At 39.0% G+C, this 26,173-nt stretch overlaps 1 protein-coding gene across 1 annotated transcript; it reads left to right on the top strand.

The window, feature by feature from the left end:
* Positions 1-223: 223 nt before the first annotated feature.
* On the top strand, positions 224-24,524 carry tpo (thyroid peroxidase; the record flags this gene model as incomplete). Its single annotated transcript, XM_039785437.1, has 12 exons — positions 224-315; positions 442-602; positions 1,440-1,569; positions 2,637-2,766; positions 3,652-3,840; positions 6,564-7,055; positions 16,894-17,152; positions 18,691-18,861; positions 21,017-21,254; positions 21,409-21,617; positions 21,734-21,907; positions 23,472-24,524. Coding segments are annotated over 12 exons (2,259 nt in total), but the record flags the coding sequence as incomplete, so codon positions are not given.
* Between the last annotated feature and the right edge of the window lie 1,649 nt (positions 24,525-26,173).

The raw sequence follows: 26,173 nt of genomic DNA, 5'->3' as shown, positions 1-26,173 counted from the left end.
GTTTCATAAACTGGTTTAATATATACTGTAACAATGCACTGTATTTTATAGACTTATCCAGTGTTTAAAATTTTTTTTAAATCATAATCTGATAGTAAAAAAATACAATACATTTATCCAAATGTAGAGTAGAAGCAGTTGTGAATTCCTGTCAAATTCTCAAGTACATGTATTGTACTTTATATACAGTAGATGATACTCTAGTCACAGATTTTGATTCTGTTCTGTTGATACTGTATATCTTCTAGCCAGCTCTGTCAGAGAACTGCTTATCTCCTCATATCAAGACGCAGCCTCACTCCACACTAGAAAACGGTAATAAACTATCAAATGTGTTATCAAATCTATCTGTGGTTTAATAACTGAAACAAAACCTGTCGAAGAAAGGACTGAATCACTTTTACATTTTTTTCCTTTTTATCTGTCAATTTCTGTGCTCAGACAAAGGTCACCCTCGTCTTCCACGCATGTGTTTACTTTCCTTCGACAACCCGACCCTGAGACGCTGGAGATTTCCCGAGCTGCAGAGGTTTTTCAAACAACTCTGCAAGTCCTGAAGAACAGAGTGAGACAGAGATATAAAAGGGATGTCACGGCAACAGGTAGAATTGCTTTCTTTTTCTCAAATATCAGGATCTCACCTTGAAAGAAACCTTTAGAGGTAGTTGGACACCATAGAGTCAAAACAACTTTAACATAACCAAAATGTCTAATTGGTCCACTTCCTCTTACCATTTTAATAGTCCACCAAAACACTGGATACTTTAACCCTCCTGTTGTCCTCAGGTCAAATTTGACCCGTTTTCAAAATGCCTTTATCAGAAATTTGGGTTTCATTTAACCAAATTGCCCAAAAATGACAATGAAGTTGGCTAGAAGCCTAAGTTTAACACAGAATTGGTTGGTACTTTATAAGCACGCCTTACAAACGGGCAAACCAAGGTGCGAACAGGTGTGATTATGTGCTGCCATTAAAAAGAATTAAATGGTTTAAAAAAAAGTATCCTGACTATATACTCATATTATCCATCAACAAATCTTCCTCTGATGTTAACTATTAGTCCAAATACTTCATAATTTCAAATATTTTGTATGATTTCATATAAATAAGGTTTATTGATCATGATTTCCAAAAAGAAGTGTAACACTAGTGGTAATAGGTAAGAATAAAGGTGGCTAAGAAGGTGTAGCACATAATAATGTATACTTTATACCTAGTAAACCGGCAAAACTGAAGAGGAAAACCGGTGCATGGTCGACGGGAAGGCAATACAAGGGTTAAACTAATCGATCGCCAAAGTCCTAATAAAGGAAATTTAAAAAGTCAAAATTAATTTTCAATTACACTGTGTGTCCTTTCAGGTTTGATATCTTCAAAAGATTATCAAGATTAAATTCCATTACATTTTTCTTGCGTTAACTTTATGTCACAATGCTAGAGTTGCTTTCCTGGGAGGACGTGGAGCTGATTGCAGAGCTTTCTCAGTGTCCTCCTCCAACACATCCAGCCATCTGTCTGCAAAGTCATCTCAACAAGTACCGCTCTATATCTGGCCTCTGCAACAACAGGTATATTCCTACCTTATAAAGTCAAATAACAATGACTATATTGTTACTTTTAATAAATTTTTTTGGTAACCGATGTAAAGTGAATAAATAACCATCTGGTAACCACTAGGAAGTTCTGAAAAGTGAGAGGAGGTAAAAGCCATTTCTCACCATTTTGGTAACCCCAATCCACACCACACCTCCACCTTAAAGCTATGTGGAACATTTTATGCCAAATGGAAAATGCAAAGTCCAATTCACATTCTCTTTAATTTTTATTGAAGCAAGGAAATACTTAGATGGTACATAAAACAAATGTCAGTGGCATTTTCTTTTTAATACTGATTTGAGCATTTTCACTTCAACACATCAAAACATCAAAATGAATGTGACCCATTCTTTTTAAATTAAATTGAGATTGTGTCCTACATAATTTGCATACAAATGGTAAATACAAAAATGTTAATGGCTGATTTCATGTTAAAATTGACAGTTATGAACTTCCGTAGATCCTATAGGCTACTGTATATTCTGCTTCTACCCAATCCTGTGTCCTTGAAATTACGTTACAATTCAGTCTGGTATTACGTTCTTGATCAACATAATTGGAAAATGTTAATAAATGTATCTGGCAAGTTGTAAAATGTTATTTTGAACTTAGTACAATTTTCACTGACAATGTATCTCATTTGTTTTCCAAAATAAGCTAACCGGTTAAGGTTGGGGAAAGTTATTTTTTGTAGTTCAATACAGAAAACTCCACAGTGACTTGAAGCACAAGATAATGTTTATTAAAATTGAACCCAAACCCCATTATTTCCCTAAATCTTCAAAATCAACCAACATGCTTTTGCTTCTGAAACCTAACACAACACATAGGACACAGAACATGAAACCTGTTCTTACAGCCAATAAACACATTAATGAATGGATTACACCCTGAATCACTATTGCATATTGGTAAAAATGTAGTATTCTAAATTCATGATGACCTTCTGGAGGAAAACAGATGATGTTGCTTTCAGTGAAGGCACACTCTGTTTTGTATTGCAGTATTTTTGGACACGCTTCATGATTCTTTTTGTCAGGCAAAATCCTCTCTGGGGAGCAGCCAACACTCCCTTGGTCAGGTGGCTTCCAGCTGAATACGAAGACGGAGGGAGAGAACCCAAGGGTTGGAACCGAGGACGGCTCCATAATGGATTCCAACTTCCTTCGGTAATCTACAAAATGCTGGTCCGATGGACACAAAAGTCTTGCTGAAGAAATTACAAATGAAGCGAGCTCACCCTGCAAACCCAAGTTAATGTAGCTTTCCATTAATTTTTCTAACCTGCTTTACAGCAGATAAAGTCCACAGCAATTTAGGAACAGCAGCAGTGTGTGAGATGACACAGATTACAGTAGCATTTGCATGTTGTGCCCTGTGCTTTAAAATACATTATTTGTTATAGCCTGAAAGAAGTTGGTGATACACATTATTTCGTGAACTGATATTTGCATTGGATTTCAATGTTTATTCATGCACTCATTACAGAGTGAGGTCTTGTAATGGAGGAACTCATCAAATATGCATCAGTTGTATCCAACATGTAGTTTACTGAACCTCCATGTACTGTATAGGAAATATGATTACTAAGTGTTAAGATAATTAATAATATTTGATAATATGATTTGATCCTAACTATCCATTTCTTATAATAACAGGTCAACTAAATAATATCTTGGATCTTTATGTATTCGATATAACTCATTTTTAATTAGTTGCCAAAGTCCTTAATGTTGGAGAAATTAGGTTTTCAACAATATGTCGGAGCTCCTTTGTTGAGTTTAGGACATTTTTCTATTTATAACATAACCTAATGAATTAAAGAATGAACTAGGTCACACAAACAAGAAAGCTATCATCCATCATAACCCCTGACTGGGACAAAATAGGCCTTCCCCAGAAAATATGTTCATTTCCGTTAATGATGAGATAAGAAAAACACTGACTGATAAATGGCAAGTCACTGCAGAGATGGCTGGGGGGAAATGCAATTGCACACTGTAAAAAGTAGTTCTCACTGTCATCCCAAATAACAATTCCTACTGTGTTAACAGCCATGGGAAGTCAGCAAGAAAATATTGAGGAGCTCTGTTAAACGGCCAGATGACGTCTATTCTCACATGCTGGTGGATTGGGGCCAATACATCGACCATGACATAACCTTTACCCTTCAAAGCAAAGGCAGTGCTGGGGTGGACTGTTTTAACACATGTCAAAATGTGCATACATGCTTTCCCATTGAGGTAAACTAAAAGCTTAACATTGTATGGACATTTTGCTTTCCTGCAGGTACAGTACATGTACTGTATCTTGCTTGCTCTCTGGTAACAATCCTATATTTAAAGAATTAGTTCCACAGACTTATTTGCTTTTTTGTCAAGAGTTAGAATGGAAGTTCAATACCACTCTCAAATGTGTCTGTTGAATATAAACTGCTCTGCTCTTGACCAAGAATATCACAGCACATTAGGTTGGACTAGGTGGAACAATGTGGCACATAACCCCGGTAAACCACATAAAACCAATTTTACACAATCGTTTTCTGTACAGATTAAATAAAGGAGATATATAAAGTGTTAATTAGTGAGCTTTAAAGGTGTTGATAGGTGAATATTTTCACCTTTGGACTAGAGCTGGGCGATAGGGAGAAAATCCAACCCGGTCTCACGGCAGTTCGTGTTAATGTCCACGTTATTCTTAATCTATTGATACGTGTTCACCGAGACGTTTTTCTCGTTTTTTACGTGTAACTGTCACGTTATTTTTTACGTGTAAATGTCACATTATTTTCTCGGGGAAAGGAACGGGCGCGAAAGGGTAAGCTCCATAAACCCGGGGCGCCCGCGAGGTGGCCTGCTGGGGACCACGCCGGAGGCGGCAAAGAAAGATGCTCCATAAGCCGGGGCGCCAGCAGACGGCCCGCAAAGGCGGCCCGCTGGGGAGACGCCCACAATAACGGGATGGCGGAGGTTGGGTTTAGGAAAAACTTACGGGGAAAGAACACAAAACGCCCGGAGAAAGGGCACCGCAAACGCTGGGAAGAGGCTTAAAACGCGGGAGATGCGCCACAGTAACACGCGGGACAAAACGCCACACACAGGGACGCCATCCCCGGGAAACAAAGCGCTGCAAACGGGACGCGATCCCTGCTCGCCCGGGTGAAAGTCCTGTGTTGTTTGACCCATCCACCACCCCTACCAACCTCCCTACGCGGATTTTCGGCTTTTTATATTACTCCCTACATTTTCGTGCTGTGGCCACGAAATATGCTTCCCATTGAAATACATTAGTTCACATTTTCGTGTTGTCCACCACGTAAAAAACGACAAAAACGTCACCGTGAACACGTATCAATAGATTCAAATAACGTCACATTTACACGAACTTCCATGAGACCGGGCTGGAAAATCAGATATCACGATATTCTTGACCAAAGATTAGATTAGATAATACTTTATTCATCCCACAATGGGGAAATTCACTTGTTACAGCAGCAGTTTTTCCACAATAAAAACATACCAACAAACAAACAAACAGGCAAACAACAGACAATGTGCAAAAAGTACTGAATTAATGTAAAGTGGCATTACCTCGATATCGATATTGTTGCGATACTGTAGTGTTGACAATTGGTGCTTTCACCAAATATGCACACAATGAGATTTTTGATGAATAATCATCAGTTATTTGATATAATAACTATGTGGGTAAAGGCAAATAATAGAACAGCTAGAACAGTCTGGTGCGTTCAGAAAATCACTCTACTGTAATGCAGCCTTTAAAACCAGGAAAAGACAACACTTGTGTCATATCAGGATATTACGATATCCCAAATTTAAGACGATATCTAGCCTCATATATCGATATAGATATAATATCGATATATTGCCCAGCCCTACTTTGAACAGAGCCAGGCTAGCTGTTTCCCCCTGTTTCAAATCGTTACGCTAAGCAAGGGTGACAAAACGTTGTCTTTTGCCCGGACATGTCCACTTTTTACCTACTGTCCGGGGTGGTACTTTGTTGTGTTACGTAATTCCCGAGAGGCTGCCTTGTGGGCGGCTCTGCGACGCGCACATACGTCAGGGACCAGAGCAGACAGTGGAGCAGCATTGCACACAAAATGCTGAAAATTTCCCACCGTGGTCAGAAAACAGGGGAGACACTTTGTTTCTCTCACTATGACTCTAGAGTCGTACTCGCTCGCTGTCACTCTCACTTCTCCCTCGCTCTATCACCCACTCCCCCACACACACACACACATGCCGGCTCAACGCACACACCAGCGCACAAGGATAAACATCAGGCCACTTACAACCATAAAACAAGACTAGTGCAGCTTCACAGTTGAACTGCAAAAAGAAATGTCCCATGTACCGTCCCGGTCGGGATCGGACAAGTGGGAGGAGGAGTGCACCGTGTGCAAAGCTGGCACATATGTTTCAGTGTCTTTATTATTTATTACATTGAAAAGGTATTAAGAGATATTTTGTTGAAGCTGGATTTTCTAACACAGAAGAGGTCATATTTAGAACATTATTTCATATTATTTATTTATTTTAAAAGAGAGCTATTATTTTGTTACAGGTTGTTACAGATTTGATTTTATTTTATTACAGAAGTTATTTTTTGCACCATTGAAGCATAATAAAGCATGTTCATTAACCTCTGAGAAACTTGTCTGAATTTGTCTCGAGGCCGGGCCGAATGTCCTCTTTTTTTGGAAATCAAAATATGGTCAACCTACGCTAAGCTAACTGGCTGCTGGCTCCAGTCTCATATTAAAGCGACAAACGTAAAAATGGAGTCTAACTCGGCAAGAAAGCAAATAAGCATATTTCCCAAAGTGTTAAACTATTCTTTTTAAAAATTTTAAATCACAAAAACAATACATTTGATTTGATAGATCAGAAGTTAAAAATGATTTTGAAGCACCTTGTGATAAATAATTTTGTGTTCTCCACAGACAGGTGATGCTATCACAGGTGGACAAGGCTGCATGCCCTTTCATCGCTCCAGACCAGCCTGCATAGTCAATTTTGGATCAAATATAAGTCAAGCTCTGCAGCAACAACAGATAAATGCCATCACATCATTCATTGATGCTTCACTTGTATATGGCGACACTCCAAGGAGGGCTGGCTTCCTCCGTGACCTCTCTGGCCTCAATGGGAAACTTGCTGTCAACGATCAATTCAGAGATCCCAAAGGAAGACCCTACCTTCCATTTGTAGCCTCTCTGCCATCAGCCTGCAATCAGAACCCGCACGGGGAGAGAGTGGATTGTTTCAATGCTGGAGACACTCGCTGTAATGAGGATCTTCCCCTGATTGTTCTGCATACATTGTGGCTTAGGGAACACAATCGGATTGCAGAGGCACTGAAACACATTAATGGTCACTGGAACTCCGAGACTATTTACCAAGAAACTCGCAAAATTATTGGAGCTCTGCATCAGGTATGTGACTAGTAACTCAAATTGTTTCAGTATGAAACTGCACTGGGCTGACATGCTGACACAATTAGGGCAACAACTACCAGTATACATTTTTTTCATTATCTATTTCTCTGCTTGATTTTGTTTATAAAATGTCAAAAATGTGACACAAGTTAAAACATTTAAAAGAAAATTAGACATTACATTAAAGGGACTGCACTCGAAATTCAGGACATTAATATAGAAGTAAACACCTATTTGCTATGTAACGATATAGTGGAGTAATGATGTCCTCAGCAGAGAATAAAGTCACACTCCCTCTCTGTGTTGTTATGTGAGCTTCTTTGTGTAGATAGCTGGTCCTCCTGCCGCGCGTGCATGCGTGTGCCTTATGCCGCAGTATCTGACGCAGAGGGCCGCGACATTATTTCGAGTATAATACCTTTTTAAGTGCAAACATTTCTTTAAAAGAAGTGTCTTTTGCTCAGCCTTCAGTTTTCAAATGACAGCCTATGTACCCTATTCAATGCCTATTTCAGTGAACTCGTTACCTGAGATTGTCACAGAAGAAAAAAATGTGTTTGTTTTCCATCCTTCTTCCCATGTAGTCACATTCTTAGGGTAAGTAAAGTTTTTTTGGGGGGCTTTTCCGCCTTTAATTCTTTTTTGACAGGACAGCTAGGTGAGAAAGGGGGGAGAGAGAGGGGGAAGATGCAGGAAATCGTCACGGTTTGGATTCGAACCCTGGACCTCTGCGTCCAGGCATAAACCTCTCAGTACACGTGCACCTGCTCTACCCACCGAGCCAATCCGGCCACGTATAGTTCACAATCTTGCGGCAACCAGCTGTGCTAGCTTCCTGCTACAACCACTGACATCACTGACTTCTGACGGCAGTGGTTGGTGGAAGAACGTCCCTTTAGTGACATTGCAGTCATCACTCCGTGTTTCTTCTAAAGTCTGTAGTCACTGTGCTGCAGTGAGGTTAACCATGGACTGGTTTTACACAACTGTACAGACCTGCTATTTACTACTAAATATATAAAGTCTATAATGCAGTTTATGGACATTTTGTACCCTACAATCTGGACATTCCTTACTGCTGGACCATTGCTGTTGCTCTCCCTGTACAGTAGATACTGTTGGAAAAGGCAGGAGACGCATGATGAAAATAAAAGCCAATGTTTCTTTGGAGAAACACAAATGATGCCTGAGGGGAAACATACTAATCTAGCATTTATGAGTGTGGCGATTTTATATTGAGGAGATGTCAGGAGTGCGCACATGTAGCAATTACATGTTATTAAAGAAGGGCAGACTGATGAGCTGTAAGATGTAGTGAGGACATCAAGAGGTTCTTTCTCTTATGAGGTGAATACTGACTTAGGGTCATTACAGTGTTCTAAGTGCAGAGAAAAATAAGCCTTGATTGGAGCTTTTGCAAAAAGAACTCTTGCATTTATTGTTGATTTTAAATTGCACAGCAATGAAGTACAGTCAAACTTTACTAAATCAATGTGCCGACGTGTTGATTTCATAAAGCCGGCTATTCACCTAGTTTTGAATTGGGGTCAGGTACTTCACACATTACATCCTCAGTATCACTTGAGGGACCACATATTTTTAATTACCTCTTTTTGTACATGTTCATTAATAAAATTGTACAAAAATTCAAAAGAAAAACACCCAGAACAGCATCTTTATTTCAGTTACTTTCTGTCCAGTTCCTTCAGAATGATAAATTTGAACCACAGCTTTTGAGCCAATATGGACGAAAAGTACTTCAAATGTTCTAGAGAAATGTAAATTTAACCGTCTATTACTCAATGAAAACTGGACATCTTTTGAGGAAGATCAGATGATATGAATACGAAACGTTATGCACAACAATTCATATGATATCTGATGAAATAGGCAACTGCTGGCTGGTCACTTGACAAATGTTCACATGTAACTGTGAGCCAGGTACAGTCACCGTGAGGTGTCGGCTGTTTCAGAGGCTGTTGCAATGAGTTTATTTGACTAAAGGTGACTTTGGGCCGGATACAGAGCACTGTGCAAAAAAATCATTTCACATTCGAATCAAGGTTCAAGCTCTACCGATTCAAAATCGATTCATAGAATTCCAAAAATCGATTCATTTTTTTATTATAGGTCTACTAACAGAAAAGTAACTACATTTACATACTGTGAATTGTTTTTTTTAAATCGAAAATCGGTTTTGAATTGAATCTTGAGCCTGAAAATCGATATCGAATCGTGATATTTTCTGAATCGTGCACCCCTACAGAGCACTGTGAGGTGACAGGTCCTTTCAGTGGCCATTACAGTTAAGTTCAACCGACAAAAGGTGACAGTTAAGTTTAGGCACCAAAACGACTAGAAAGATTAGAAAAAATATCATGCTTTGGATTAAAACACCGGTCCCCTTAAGTAGTACTCCCGGAACACGAACAAGCATTTTCCTGGGTGAAAGTCAGTGTTGTGTTTTCCCCGGGACACGAACTCCGCTCCCCCTCCTTGAAAACAATGTGTTTTATGAGCCACCCATCCACCCCAACCTCCTGCGTATGCAGTGCAGAGCGGTCTTACACAGCACTGGTCAATGTTGTGCAAACAATAAATACGTGGAATACATACATATAACAGTGCTTTACTTTTCGTAGCTATATGTACGAATGGTTCATGAGAACAGCCTGTTCATTGTAACGAACAGTCACCGATTACACATATGTTGGCTATAGTGTGTGATGAATGACAAGTTTTAGTATCATGTATGTATAAGAATGACAACTCACATTTAAGTTGATCAAGACATGATTAGGAAAAACTACTTTCACTGTATATGGGTGAAAAAACAGTTTTAAGTGTGATGACTAATAATCAGCCAGCCGTGGAACCCACTGCTTTGCTGTCATTGCAAACTCTCAGAAGGATCAGGAGGAGTGATGATGGTGTAGTTTCCAAACTTGGAGGCAAAGTTGGCTTCCAACTATTCCTCTATGAGCCCATTATTGTTTAAATGAGCTTTAACCAATATTTTTGTATTAACAAGGACGGTGAAAGGGGTCGCTCTTAGCGACAAACCCAAGCAGTTCTAAACTCAATGTCTGCAACGTTAGTGTTTAGTTCGCTCTCACGGCTACACTAACACTAAACACTAAACAGCAGAGAGAAACACAGTTAGCAATTAGCTGGTGAACCAAAACATCCTCATACCTAAACATAGGTCGATTTCCAAAGACTCCCAAAACAACACATACGACCGTTCTATTTACGGCCACATGGTGGCGGTCAAATCATGTGACCGTAATCATGTGACCTTTCTATTTAACATAACACGCACAGTTTATGCACGTGGGAAACGTTGTGAAACAGAACTAGTTAAGTGTAGACAACAAAAACACTTGAAAACATCAGGGATTGCTCACTTTCATTCCTGTGTAGACGTTGCGTTAGTTGTCCTTGGCTTTTGTAAATCAGAAACAACTTCCCGAGTGGTTTCTAATTTGTGTCTTTGAACAGTCTCTTCTTCTTAGTTATATATCCATTTGAACCAGAGTGCAGCTAATGTGGCTCAGCAAACCCCAGACACATTTTTGTTTGGATAACATGAGGCTCTTCGTAGCAGGTCAGCCATCGGAGCCAAGTGGACACAAGTCCTAATCCATCATATAAACAAAGAAAACACTCAAGTGTCATACCAGTTAACGCAAAGGATTTCTCTGTTAACTTGCCATTGTCTCTGTGTTTATTTCTTGATGTAGAAAGGTAGGTTTTGTTGCTACCTTTTTGTAGTTGTCAGCCTCTTAGTAGTGATGCATGGGAGGCAGGTTGTGCAGCGATGACTGATTGGACTGACTGTTGATAGAAGTTCTATTAGCTGTAGGCTTGGGGCATAATTCAAGGTGAAATAAATGTTGGGTACTGATAATAATTTAATGGAAAGTTTTAATGAAAATGATTCATGGCTTAGTGGAGGGGACAAGGGGACCCTGGTACACGGCTCCAATGTTTCTATAGCATTTCTGAGCAGAGGGAAAATAAGTCTGCAATCTGTCAGACTTTGGAGGCTGACATTTGACCACAGCAGTGGATTAACAACTGCTTTTTTTCAGGTGACTCAGGGACAATGCCAAATGAAAGAGATTTACAGAATTAAAAAGAGATGGGTCTAAGGTGGGTTCTTTAAATAATTTGTGAGGATGAAGTGTTAAAGGCAGGTAGAGGATTTACATACTGTAGCTATAACCATGACCAGCTTGGAAAATCCCTGTATTGGAAGTGGAGTAAAATGTGAGGCACTATCTGGTCTGACCAGCCTGCAAACCAGCAGACTGTAACGTTATCGATTTTTTTTCATAGAAAAAGTCAAAGCTGAGATGAAGACTTAAAGAAGCACTAAAGCTCCCCTGTTTTTTTATAGTCAATCTTCCATTTTGTTACAGTATTATCTCTTTGTCTTCCCCCTCCACACAGTGAGGTCAGGGTAAGCTACAGACAGTGCCCCTTGTGGCTGTGCATTTCATTTCTATGCAAATTTCATTGTTCTGGGACGCAAATTACTGTAACACAGGAAAGGCCATAAAAAAGGCTTACTGAAAAACTCCAGTTAGACAAATAATGCTAAAACTACCATGGCAGACTACTGTTAATTGAGATGTTGAGAGAAAACGGCTTGTGTGGAATTTGAGACATTCATTTTATATGTAAAAGTGATTGATCTGATAAAGTGAATTCCAATGTGCGATGATAAAATGAGCATAACAAAAACAATCTTGCCTTTAGCCTTATTAATTTGTTGATTAGATGCTCAGAACAACAAGCCAATTTAGAGAAGCAACAGGATCTTATCTTTTTTTTAACCTCTAAGTTATGGTAATGTGATTACATGGTATTTTATGATTAAAATACAGGCATACCAGGCATATTTATGGGCCAAAACTGTGCCGAAAGTATGCAACATTTCATTCTTACTCAACAATAAACCAGGTGAGTTCAATTATTAGTAGAACAGGATCTCTTTGGCAGCTCAACTAATTAAACAATGCAATTACCTGCCTTAACTTGGCATTGTGGTGGTCACCCACTGAGCTAAACCACCATTCATGATAATAACATGACTCTAACTACCAACAATGTTGGGTTCCAATCAGAAAGCCATCATGTTACACCAATAACAAACCTCCCATTACTGTTAATTCATAAACATAACAAAATATTAGATGATTAAGAAATAAATGAATGCCTAATGTAGCTCAGTTGGGTTTGTTATACTATTTTATAATTAATGTTGAAATGTCTGCCTGTAATTAGAAAAGTTTGCTAGTTATCCAATTCCACTTAGAAAAAAACATCCAACTCTGCAGCCCTTCACAGCTCTGAGCAGCTTCCAGCTCATTGTTGTGGTTTGTCGGCCCATATGGTTGAATCCCAACAGCTCTCACAAAGCACCCCTCCCACCCCCAACCCCCCTGTTTAAATCCTGAGGCAGCTGTTCCCAGCAAACAAGCTCACACAGGGCGAATGTAATGTTGAATGCTGTTTGACAAGTCACTGTAAAAGCACTGCTTTAATGCATTAAAATATGTGCTATGGCAGTAATTACTTAACAGAAAACCCACTTCCCGGCCAAGGGTAATGTGTGATTAGGCAGGAAATTAAAAAGTTACACTGTTAAAAGTGTTTTCATGCTGGTGTTATGAGGTGGATGCTAGTGGATGCGTACCTGTTTAAGGAATTTTCTACTGTGTACGTCAGTATATCAGACACCAAACTTCTGTTCTCTAAAGAATCTATTAGTTTAATATAATACAATACACTGAGTACAGTTGGATCTTTCATTCCCTTTTGCTTGTAATGTAAAACACATTTTAAAAAAAAAAATACAATCTAATCTCATTCATCCACATAATAGTCAAACAGTCACAAATTCAAACCGTAACCCAAACCCAACGTGTTATACCATCTTGTGGCACAGTTCTTGCTTTTATGATTGGCTATTGCATAATTAAAAAAGACACAGTAGCTATGTTTTGATGCACTTAACACTTAAATAGGTCACTAAGGGAACATTTTCATCCATGAATGCTTGTTTTGTTCTTTATGCATAAATGACCACCTAAATATCATCATGGGTACACTTTAGTGTCAGCAAGAAGCTTCCTGTAATTATTTGAAGCATTATCTATTTGCCATAATAAAATGTAACCTAATCCTCGAGTCAGTGAGAGAGGGAGGCAGGCAGGCAGGCAGGTGAAACCTCTTGAAAACAGTTGGGGAATGTGGTACTCTACATGCCTTGCTGAAAACAAATGGAAAGGTCAGAAGCCATTTCAGTACAGAGTAAAAGCCTATTATTTACAGCAAACGGGAAATAAAAATGACCAACTAACAGTATCTGGTTTAATGCTGACCTGCATCTCAATCTTGGTCCACAGTAGTCAAGGCTGTCTCTTATCCAGTTTGTAGTGTAAGGGGACAACATTATAGGTTCCATTTATTTTTTTAAGTGGTCAGGACATAGATGAAGAATTATTGTAAAAAAAAAAAGCTTTAAAAGTAACCGTTTAAAGCGCCAAACATGTTACATTACATGTCATTTAGCTGACGCTTTTATCCAAAGCGACTTACAATTAAGTGCATTCAACTGAGAAGGTCCAAACTCTAGACAACAAGTAGTAAGTGCAAGTGCATTAGCTTTAAATAAGCTAAGCTAAAAAGAAACATGAAAGTGCAGGTTAAAGAGTTTTTTTTTTTTTTTTTTTGTTTTTTTTTTAACCGAGGTGTAGTCGGAAGAGATGTGTTTTTAGCCTTCGGCGGAAGATGTGTAGGCTTTCAGCCATCCTGATGTCGGTGGGGAGCTCATTCCACCATTTGGGAGCCAGGACAGTGAACAGTCTGGATTTGGTTGAGTGATTAGTTCTCCCTCGCTGTGGGGGGCAGCAAGCAGTTTGGCTGATGCAGAGCGGGCGGGCGGGTTGGGGTATATGGTTTGACCATGTCCTGGATGTAGGCTGGGGCTGATCCGTTCATGGCACTGTATGTAAGTACTAGTGTCTTGAAGCCGGATGCGGGAGCCACTGGTAACCAGTGAAGAGAGCGAGGAGAGGTGTAGTGTGAGAGAACTTGGGGAGGTTGAAGACAAGTCGAGCTGCTGCATTCTGAATGAGCTGCAGGGGTCGGATGGCACATGCAGGCAGGCCAATCAGCAGGGAGTTGCAGTAGTCTAGACGCGGAGATGACTAGAGCCTGAACCAGAACCTGAGCCGCCTTTGCGTAGAAGTGGGCATCGTATCCTTCTGATGTTATGCAGCATGTATCTGCACGATCGGGTGGTTACAGCAATGTTGGCAGTGAAGGAGAGTTGGTCGCTGTGTCACACCCAGGTTTCTAGCAGTCTGGGTGGGGACTACCACAGAGTTGTCGATTGTTATAGTCAGGTTTTGGGTAGGAGAGCCCTTCCCTGGAAGGAAAAGGAGCTCAGTCTTGTCAAGGTTGAGTTTCAGATGGTTAGTGGACATCCAAGAAGAGATGTCGGTCGGACAGGCCGAGATACGTGCTGCTACTTGAGTGTCAGACTCAGGAAAGGAAAGAATTAGTTGGGTGTCGCTCTGCAGCTGTGATAAGAAAAGCCGTGCGACTGAATGACAGACCCAAGGGAGTTGGTATAGAGAGAGAAGAGGAGGGACGCGAGGACTGATCCCTGAGGAACCCCAGTTTTGAGTGGGAAAGGCTCTGAGCTAGATCCTCTCCAAGTTACCCGGTAGGTTCGGTCTGACAGGTAAGATGTCAGCAAAGAGAGCGCAGAGCCTGAGACACCCAGATTCTGGAGTGTTGAAATGAGGATCTGGTGGTTCACTGTGTCAAAGGCAGCTGAAAGGTCTAGAAGGATGATGATGGAAGAGAGAGAGGTTGTTTTAGCAATGTGAAGCTGCTCAGTGACAGCAAGGAAGGCGGTTTCTGTTGAGTGGCCAGCCTTGAAGCCAGACTGGTGGGGATCGAGAAGGTTGTTCTGGTTGAGATAAGTAGAGAGTTGATTATAAATGGCACGCTCAAGAGTTTTAGATAGAAAAGGAAGAAGGGAGACAGGTCTATAGTTATTTACATCAGAGGAGTCGAGTGTTGGTTTTTTGAGTAGTGGGGTCACTCTTGCCTCTTTGAGGGCATCGGGGAAACAGCCAGTTGACAGGGAGATGTTAATGAGATGGGTGAGGAAAGGAAGGAGGTCAGGAGCAATGGACTGGAGAAGGTGAGAAGGGATAGGATCCAGGGGGCAGGTGGTTGGGCGGGCAGAGGTAATCAAAGTAAGAATTTGATTTGGAGATAGAGGGGTGAAAGAGGCAAGAGTACTAGATGTGACGGATGGTAAGGTGATTTCAGAAGGTGTGGTGGAGAATGAAGAGCGTATATCATCTATCTTTTTTACAAAGTAGTTGACAAAGTGGATTGGTAGAAGGGAGGAGGGAGGAGGTGAACTGGGGGGATCTAGCAGGTTAGAGAAGATGGAGAAAAGTTTTTTGGGGTTTGAGTAAGAGGATTCAATTTTGGTTTGATAGAAGGAGCTTTTTGCTGCAGAAATAGAGTGACTGATGTTCTGTTTGGAGTTTTTCAGTCAACACCTAAAAGTGTTGAGTCAATAACCTAAGATTCCATTAAATACATGACTTATTTCTTACTTCTCTATAGCTATACTTATTTATAAGATGTGACAAAGGGCCCCAACTAGACACTTTTCTAGACATTTTTAAGGGGTCAAAGCCAAAAAACACTGGTTTGAGCTTAAGTATTATAAGCGTATCACATGTTTAATGTTTTAATGTAAAACACTGATCTGAAAAGTAACTACTTGTCAGGTAAATTTTGTATTGGAGAGAAACTACAATATTCCCATCTTAAGCAGCATAAAATAAGTACTTAAAATTGTACTGTAAGTACAGTATTTGAGTAAATGTACCGAGTTACTTTCCACCACTGCATCCATGACTGTTCCCCTTACTTTAAATCGTGGAATAAAAAGACTGCTCATCTCAGAAAGACTGACATTGCAGTCTGACTGCTCCTCAAATGGGAGCAGGATTATCTCCACAACTGTGGCTTTGGACTGAGTCAGTCTAAGCTGTGTTTTCTTGTCACAGTTGACATGTTGTGGCACGGCTTCAGTTTGTGCAGAATCCTGTTTGCATGTCACTAATACATAATAAACTCATATTAGAATGCTATATTTTAATTTCTCTTTGAAGGTTTCCAGTTAGGACTATTTTTAATTGTATCAATCAAAAAATCTGACCTCAAACCCTTTTCTGTCACACTGCAGTCTGAGACGCTTGCTATTCAGTGAGTCAATTCAGCTAATGCAGTTAAATTACCCAGGGTATGCCATGATTCTTTCCTTAACAAGTAAATCTTAAACAGACTGTCTTTACAAGGCAGATAAAATATTAGTATCACCATATGTGATCCCACTCATGTTTGTGTGTGTGCATTAGTGTTAAGATTCAGGTGGTGAACTGAGGTCCTCATAAATAGTGATGAGGATGGATAAAATTCTCTGCGGTGAACCGTGAGGGAACAAATGTGCAATCATTTGTCCAAGCTTGGGATATTACAGAAATACTCATCTTAATGGAAAACCTGTGGGATTTCTTTTAGCTGTAGACCTACACATCCACAAGATATTAATAATTTACAAGTGGCATATGTTTTAATAATTTGTTGAATCACATTCTTATTCAATCTCTTTTGACTTCATAGCATGTTTGTTACAAAAATAATGCTTAGATTTAAGAATTTCTTTCACAACTATCTGAGACATTCTTTTTGCTTCTTTGTGATCACCCCTCTCTTTTCTGACTCCCAGATCATAACCATGCGGGATTATGTTCCAAAAATCATTGGCCAAGAGTCTTTTGAACATTACATTGGACCCTATGGTGGATATGATCCAACTACAGACCCCTCAGCCGCCAATGTGTTTGCCACCGCTGCATTCAGGTTCGGCCACGCTACCATCTCTCCGATCCTCAGCAGACTGAACGAGAGCTTCCAGAAGCATGAGCACTTCCCCCACTTGAGATTGGACGACACTTTTTTCAGTCCATGGAGAATAGTCAAAGAAGGTCATTACACTCTTATGGAGCGGTCTATTGGGATTAAATATATATCCTACAAGCACTTAACACTAAACATCCTTTTATCTAGAGTATGATATTGCCATGTCATGTCTAGTAGAGTCTATGACGTGCTCCTAGTCCTACGAGACTCTATGCACAACATGCAATAATCCATCTAACACACCTGGGACCTTTTCCAATAAATATACATTACTTTTTTCATACTTATGTATAAGACAGTACTTTATCTGTCATATGCAGGAGATGCACAGTTATAGGCGTACTTATAGCAAAGAACGTTCTGATTTCTTTTAACCTCATTTCTCATTATTGTGACCATTTTTGTGACATATGTGTGTGTGTATGTGTGTGTGTGTGTGTGTGTGTATATATATATATATATATATATATATAATATATATATATATATATATATATATATATATATATATATATGCTGAAGCATAATGTTCAGCTAATGTTCAGCATTTAAAGTTTTTAATGAAAAGTACTTGCATACTTATCCAGGAGGGAGGAGTAGATGGAAATTTGAGAATTTTTACAAGGTAATGTAACTTTTTCAGTTGTTCAAAGTATCATTGAAAGTATGGTATATGTCTTAAAAAAATCATTTCAAATGTTTGTCTCTTAGTCCGACCCAAAGTAAACACAGAAATTAGCTTGCTGGTGTCTTAGTTTAAATCTAGACTACAATGTATCTCTCCTTCATTCTTATTTTCTTCACTGGTAAACTGTCTGGAAAGTTTAAGAAAATGGTTTGTGTATGCAATGCAATTGTGCTATTTCTATAACACATGTCACAAGGTAGCTGTCCTTGAGATTATGAATAGGACAGGTTAAAAGTGCGAGCACATACTGTACATGATTCTTCTATTGCTCTCTATTTCATGATTTATGATCTCTGTGAATAAAAAGTCGTTCATTCTTAACTTTAAATTTACATTTAAATGGATTACTCTACCTTACGTAGTAACCTAACACCACAGGGATTTTCTGCTGACCTTCAGTGGCTGAAGTTTTTACCTTGCTGCAATGATACCAAGGGATGTGTTCAGGATTCTTACCACCGAGCACAGGCCTATTCCTTTGATGAAACTATGTGTTATGGTAAACAGTGTATTTATCCCCAACAGCCCATTCATCATGTTTGCTCAAATGAAATTGTTTGGACACCAATGAGCCCAGGGGAAGCAGAAAATCCAAACTAAGGAGTGATATACATGCCTGTTTTCTGAACAGCAAAAGACTGTATTCACCAACAATATATGTTATGGTTTTATAAACAGTCCATTTTCTTATCTGTTGAGGATAAGGGATTACGAGTAAGTAAAAGTGAGCATGCTGTTTGCAGTTTTGTGACACCAACTCACATGATCTCTTAGTTTTGATGTCCAAATTATTAAAAAATGAAATGTTAACAGGAATCTTGTTATCTTGTTATGTGCACTTGGATTATAGAGTAAAGAAATGTATTTTCTACTGAATATGAAAAAAAAATTAAGCAATGCTGTTTTTGTGTCTAGGTGGAATTGAACCAACTCTGAGAGGTTCAATTGGAACTGCAGCATCAGCTGTCAGCGCAAACATGCTGATGACAGAGGAGTTAACAGAGAGGCTGTTACTCTTGAACGTGTCACAGCACATGGACCTGGCTTCGTTGAACCTGCAGAGAGGACGTGATCACGCTCTCCCAGGTAAGGGCTGGGCTGAGTCAGTGCTATCCAGTCATGCCTGTCAAATCAGAGTGATCAATCAACAACTATGACCTGTTTAATCCTAAGAATAAAAACCAGTTTCCTTTGTTAACACGCTTAAATGTGCTCTAAGCGATGTCACACGTTTTTTCGGCTACAACATTTTTTTGTCACATGCAGTAAACATCTCCTCACTATCCGTGAGCCGCCTGTCCCCTGAACACAACCGCGGTCTCTGTAGACAGCCCAGGCTCCACAAACGCCAACAAAGACAAACTGGCCAACCTGCACCACCAAACATGACAAACAGTGTTCCAGCGTTCCAGCCAATAACCGACAAGAAGGATTTGGGGGTGGGGATTGGGGGGGTTAGTGCGCGGAAGCACAGAAGGGAGGGGGAGGGGAGCTGCTCAGTGGCCAGCAGATCAGACTGTGGTTGTACTGAGCAGCTTCCAGGTATGAATGTGGAACTGTGTCAATGTGATCAGGGCGTTCCTGCAAAAGAGAGGCTGCCTCTCAGTGAACCTTCCCTGAATAAATAAAGGTAAAAAAAAAAGGATGAGGAGGAGGGAGGGGCGAGCTAGCCTTGTTTTGTTTGAAAATACTTTGAACTTCAACAAGAAGTGCCGTTATCCAGCATCGCTTAGAGCACCTTTAAATATGTTTTTAATGACTATGTTTTTGATAACTATTTGTCTGTCAAACTATTCACAAACAAGGTGATATTTAGAGGAAATATTCACTTAACGTGAGTAGACAACGTGACAATGGGAACTGAACAACTTTACAATGCTATACCAACTCCGGTAAACGGGTGTGTAGCTCAAAGGTCACAAGACACCAAACTAAACTGGGTTACAAACAGCTTGAAATGACTTTTTACTGACTGACTGAAAAGCTATTCACATTGATTTTGAAAACTACGGTTTCACATTTTGGGAAATGCACATATTAACTTAAGACTTACTGTCGTCTGTTCTCAAACTATAAATTCTTATCTTATTACACGGCTTTTTAAAATCCTTGATTGTGATTGGTCTGCGGTTTGCCATTTCTGTATTGTATAACCGACCGTTGCTAAGTATAACCGACTGTTGCCATGGACTGACTTGTGATCATAGACTCTGGCGGACTATTTTTAAAAAATACAGTGTGTATATATATATATATACAGTATCTATATATATATATATATACATACATACATACACACACACACACACACACACACACACACACACACACACACACACACACACACACACACACACACACACACCACTGATCAGCAGATTACAAAGGGAGAGAGAGGGTGGAGGAGCGCTAATGGCAATAGTGCAAACAGAGCATCAGTTAGCTCTATGGTTAGCTCACTCACCGGGGCGACCCTTCTACCGTCGGTTACAGGTGTCATCAGTGGGTAACCTCTTTATGAGTAGCCATGTAATAATGTATGTTATAAGCCATGTGTAATAATCTAGATATTCTGTTGTTATTGTGAATTTAACCCTTTTGGGTTGATTCCTGCATTACCCTGTCAGCGTTCTATTCGTAATAATGACCAATTTCACACATCAAAGTCTGTTTACAGGTCCTGGGGAGTGACGTTATTACATTATATGTAAAAGATAAATAGTTGAAAGCCTTTTTTATCTCCAGTGGGAGCTGTGTGAAGTCTGAAAAATTGCCTCTAGTGATATCACTTGAGTCAGCAGGTTAGGGCTGAAGACTACGTTTGAAAATTAATAAAAAATCACGGGGTGTGGAGTTAAAAAGAAGTGAGTTTACCAAACCCCTGTAGCCCGCTCCTTATCTCTGCTTGAGGTTAGCGACTCAAGGCTTCATTTGCTGCTATTAGCATGACACACACGAATCTTCGATCACATTTGTGGCTGGTGAGTTACATTTTGGGTAATGTAGGTGCCAGGTTTTGACAAGGAAGAAGAAAGCATAGACTAAAAAAGATGACATATCTGATGCTGCTGCATCAAAATTGATTTTTAATTTTAAACTGTCCTTCATGAGTTACTGTAATAGCCAAGATTTAGTCCAGCACATAACCCTCTGTCAACCACAACTTAGTAAATGCAAATTACTAAATTAGCAAATTAGTGTGCTTACTTTTAAATTGTATTGTGCTAAAATTACATTTCAGGATACAATGATTGGAGATCATTCTGTGGACTGAAGCGCATCAAGACACTGGATGGTTTCAAAGAGGTTGTAACAGACAACAGGGTTGCTGAGAAGATAGAACAAATATACAAACATCTTGACAATATCGATGTATGGCTTGGAGGGCTCGTTGAGAACATGTTGCCAGGCTCAAGAACTGGTCCCCTCTTTGCTTGCCTGATTGGAAAGCAGATGAAAGCACTTCGTGATGGCGATAGGTACATTAATATTGACTTGATTTAAAAAATGCTATTTATCATTATTATGTACCTCAACTTGTACTACAATGGCATATTTTAAAGTAAATTTCTTGGTGTACCTTTGAAGATTTATTGAAATGTTTGATTTGAAATAAACCTTTGTATTTTTCAGGTTTTGGTGGGAGGCTGAAGGAATATTCAGCCAGCAACAGAAGGCTGAGCTTATTAAAGGTTCTTTGTCTCGCATCATCTGTGACAACAGCGACATAAGGGAAGTTCCTCCTGATTCTTTCAGGTTTGGGAATTACCCCTACGATTACATCTCTTGTGATCAAATGCCATCAATTCATTTGGAAGCTTGGAGAGAGGAGAAGAGTCAAGGTGGGCTTAAGAAACTTTCGGGCTAGTCTTCGTCCCAATATTCATAGACCTTTCTTTGAATTCTCTTATTCTTCTACACATTAACATAAAACAAAACTTTTATCTCTCAATTCCAGACTTAGAACAGTGCAGTACTCCAAGAAAGATAAAGAATGGGGATTTTATTTTGTCCTCTGCATATGGCAAACTGGTCGCTTTGTACTCCTGTTACCATGGTTTCAAGTTAAAGGGTGCTGCTGCAATAGTTTGTGAGGGATATCGGTGGAGTGATCAACCCCCACAATGTGAAGGTAAATGAACTATTTTTGCCATGGATTTGTTTCAAACCATTTGTTTGTAATGACTGTCATGCTGTCTATGTGAAGTAGTTTAACTTAAAATGTGAAATTCCACTGTCCACTATCTTATCCTGATTGTATGAACTGCTGCTGAAACATATACAGATCTGCCTTGAAAGCATTTGGTTATAAACCCCAGTCATAATCCAGCATATATTTATCCTTGGACATGCAATACTTTAGTGCTCTTGTCTGACTGGAGCTTTACTGCCATCTGCTGGTACTGATGGAGAAATGTTAATGTTCCAATAGGAAAAATATTGGGAATACGGCTGCTTTATGATTTTGAACCATAGTTTTGAACCATCTGCCGATGAGTCAAAGTCTCTGCAATTATTAAACCGCATTTTTAAATCGCACCTGCAGCATTTGAATGCCACCCCTTTTTCACGTCAGACAAGAGATTGTGAATCAGTTTAACCACCTTTTCAAGCAGCCAATTTATCACAGTAAACAGAATGTCTTTTCAAATTTAGTAAAGGTTGATCATTGAGTGGTAACGCAGTTCAGAGAAGGGACTGATTTAAAAACTTTTTCTCAATAGTGTTTTCAGGTCTTTGTGGGAATGTGGAAAAATCACATCCATCAATCAATATAAAAACCTAGACAATCGCACTGCATTCACTGAAGAGACATTTTTCATAATGATTTGACCAAACAATTCTAGGGAAACTATGAAATAAATGTTGTTACATTTCAATGAGATAATGATGACAAAAGAAAAAACAAGCACACAAATAATGATCACAAACATTGATTTGATAAGCTGAGCTTTTATACTAGCTCCTTAGTCAGGCATTGTTATTGATGATTGATCGTCATTGATGTCACTGAGAAACAGGCAGATCTTTAATATGTCAGAATTGCTTGGGCATCTGAAGTCACTCAAATTGTTCAGGTACTCAAACAAAGCTGCTTTCGCTCTACTTGAGATTGCTCTACCAGTCTCTTCCCGTAGATAGTTTTACAACAAACACCATTGATGGCTCCAAGTTGATTGTTGAACTGTTGCTTTTATCAACAGCTGGCATAAAGTTCACTTGGATCCGAGGGCTTTCCCAGCAACACCCAATAGTGAATGGGTCTTTAATAAACAACATTTTGAAAAATTACTTATTACTGATTATCCAAATATAATTTATTTTAATTACAAGATATTTTATTTCGCAACAGTGAGTGAGAAAAAATCTAATACCTCTCATAATTCTTAGTTAGGTTTCTGTGTACTGTATAGCAGGTTTCACTGCACTACTGTTACTGAATCACCCTACATACAAGGTTACACAATTCAGTACTAAATCAACAACAGCAAACCTCTTAATGCATAGGACTCAGGGACGAATGGTTCTTTGGAGACATCATATATTTTTCAGTTTACTCAGGTGAGTTGGGTGTTAACATTACAACATAACCTGCCAGTCTTTGTGAGCTATATGAAAGTATGCAAGCTAAGGGGAGAGACATGTTCATGTTATGGTATGGTTGACTGAAATCATTATGTTGTTTGTTTTTACAGGGAATCATCACTAAGTTGTTGAGAATGCAGCGGCTCAAGAAATGCTTCGTTATATAACCAAAAGAAACCTCAGGAAAACATTGCTATCCTTGCTCTTTTTATTTCATGATTTTGTTGACTAACAGTATGTTTTTTGAAAAATGACATTTTTGTTTAAATCAAACCTTATTTTAACTATAACTCTTGTCATGATTTGATACTATGAATAAAATTGAATTGAATTTTAATTAAGATGGGTTTTTTAAATAATAACTGCTAATATTCTTTCACCTGTTTTATATTTGGTAGACTTTAACTTTAATTGCAATAAGTTGAATTTTGCTTAATAAAAATATATACACCTATACACCTTTAAATCCAAGCCATTTTCGTCATTCTTTTCTTACAGTACATTGCACAATTTATACAAGGCTTTATTTGAAATTACTTTTTCAGTGCAGCTTTTACCGTTCTTAACATGACGTAACATTTTTTTTTTCATAAGATGATATCAGCTTCTGAAAACATTAAACAGCCGCACATTTTTAATAAATCACTGACACTGTGATAGTTCTCATACGCTAGCTCATAGTGCAACATTTTCTTCAGAAAAGTTATTGCTAATAAAGTAGCAGCAACATGATCTGATAAACCCCCTATAATAAAACAGGAATGTTATTTTGTTTTGAAATCTGGCCAAATTAGTCATACCTTAACATGAAAATGATTGGTGTCCTAGTCTGCCTTGCAGTGTAACCTGAGAGCCGAACATACATGACATAACTGTAAGTTATGTATTTTTTAAGTTTTGTTTTTCTTGTATGCTTGATTGTGGTGATTGTCATCCTAATAATGCTTCTAATTGAATGTGTATATTTATCTTCTCTGGTGTCAAAAAGAATAAGCTAAGTCTAAGCATAATTAGCATTATTAGACCGCACATAGTCTATATCCACGACGTTCCACTTCTTGGATGCTCCGGTGCTGATGGAAATTCCGCAGGATCATGCTCTTTTCGCCAGGACGTCCGTTACCTTCTGCTTTCTTTGTGTTGGAATTTCAAACTCCGGTGGATTTATGAGGACTACGTATGGTTAACTGCTCCTCAGATCTCTGCAGGGTAAATCCAGACAGCTAGCTAGCCTATCTGTCCAATCTGAGTTTATTGTTGCATGACTAAAACAACTTTTGAACGTACACATTCCACCAAAACAAGTTCCTTCCCGGGGCTGTTTTGCAGAGGCACCATGGCTCTGTCTGGCGCTTAGTTGGTAAAATTGCACAGGGCTTCAGAGGAATTAGCAACAGACAGGGTTTGTTCGAGTTGTGATCTGAGGAAACAATAATTATTGTCAACTCAGTTAGATTGTGTAAAAGAACTTTACCTACACAAATTCAGCACCGGACAAATCAGTAATTCACCTACCTGCAGCACAAATGAAGTCCTCTGTGAAAAGATAATATTCATGTATCGGATATTGTATCTTCAGAATGGCATCTTGTTGTCAAAGTTTAAATGTCTGGTAATTTACAGAATTACCACTCCTTGCAAAAAGCTACTTTACATACAAATTGAATGTGCCAAACTTTTGTCTTGTAAATTGTTAACCAATATTGTATTTTCCATGTCATACACCCATAGCATAGGAATCTGGAACTGAGCAACCTGTTTGAGGGAAAATTCAAATGAAGGAATAGCATCAATACAGCTATTATCACAGTATTGGTAATCGTTTTTTCTGAAGAGGTTTGTTAGCAGAGCATTTTTCCACGTACTTGTGAATATTGTTTATATTCTTCTGATCCTTCGTATATTTAGAGAATGTGTGACATGCACCAACAACACCAAGACAAATTCCTTGTATGCGTAAAAAACGTACTTGGCAATAAAACCTTTTCTGATTCTGATGTCTCCTTGAACGACTCTATGCTTGATCTCACACTCTGTGAAAGCTGCAGTGGCAGGGATTCCAAACATTGCAGAAGACCAGTCAGTCTGAAGGAAGAAAACCGAAATCCTTGTGAGTTTGACACCATCATGCATACTCAAAATGTCTAGCTGTGGACTTAAAAAATATCAACTCTTACGTAGCTGTGTAGAATGCACAGCTGATGTTACTGGGGATCACCATCAAGCTGCCAGGATGGAGGCTCGCCATCACAGGAGCCAAATTGATCTGGAACCACCGCTCAAAGTCTTCAGGCTGAAATTCTTCAAATTCAGGAGCAAGGGCTGTCAAGGTCAGGTTCAAGATGGTGTCTTGTACACCTGGATTTCTGATGTTTTTCTGGAAATAAAAGGATTCACGTTTCATTTTGGGAGGACATTTTACATTTCCAAATTCATTGTAGAAATAAGGGCAAGCTTGGTGACATGTTTGTACTTTGGTAAAAATATTTCTTCCAATTGTATATCAGTAGTGTATAAAAGTTAACGAGAACAAATGTATACACTCTATGTCAAGTCAACACCCTGTAAAGCGACTTAGAGTTTGTGAAAAGCGCTATATAAATTCAATTTATTATTATTATATTAACTGGACTTAACAAATGTTAGAGTCCTTCCCCTGTTTTGTTTTCAGCCACATGAGGACACCAGTGTGCAACAGTCTGTGTTTGTGAACATTTTAGTGACAACAAGAATGTCAGTGACAATTTCAAGATTTTTCACCTAGTACATATTTAGAACGGCTTCCATTACAGGCCAAGATTTGTTTTTTTAT

Source organism: Perca fluviatilis, chromosome 20 (assembly GCF_010015445.1).
Source record: "Perca fluviatilis chromosome 20, GENO_Pfluv_1.0, whole genome shotgun sequence".
Classification (NCBI taxonomy): Eukaryota; Metazoa; Chordata; class Actinopteri; order Perciformes; family Percidae; genus Perca; species Perca fluviatilis.
Note: the sequence above shows the minus strand (reverse complement) of the source record. Positions and strands in the feature narration are given on the sequence as shown.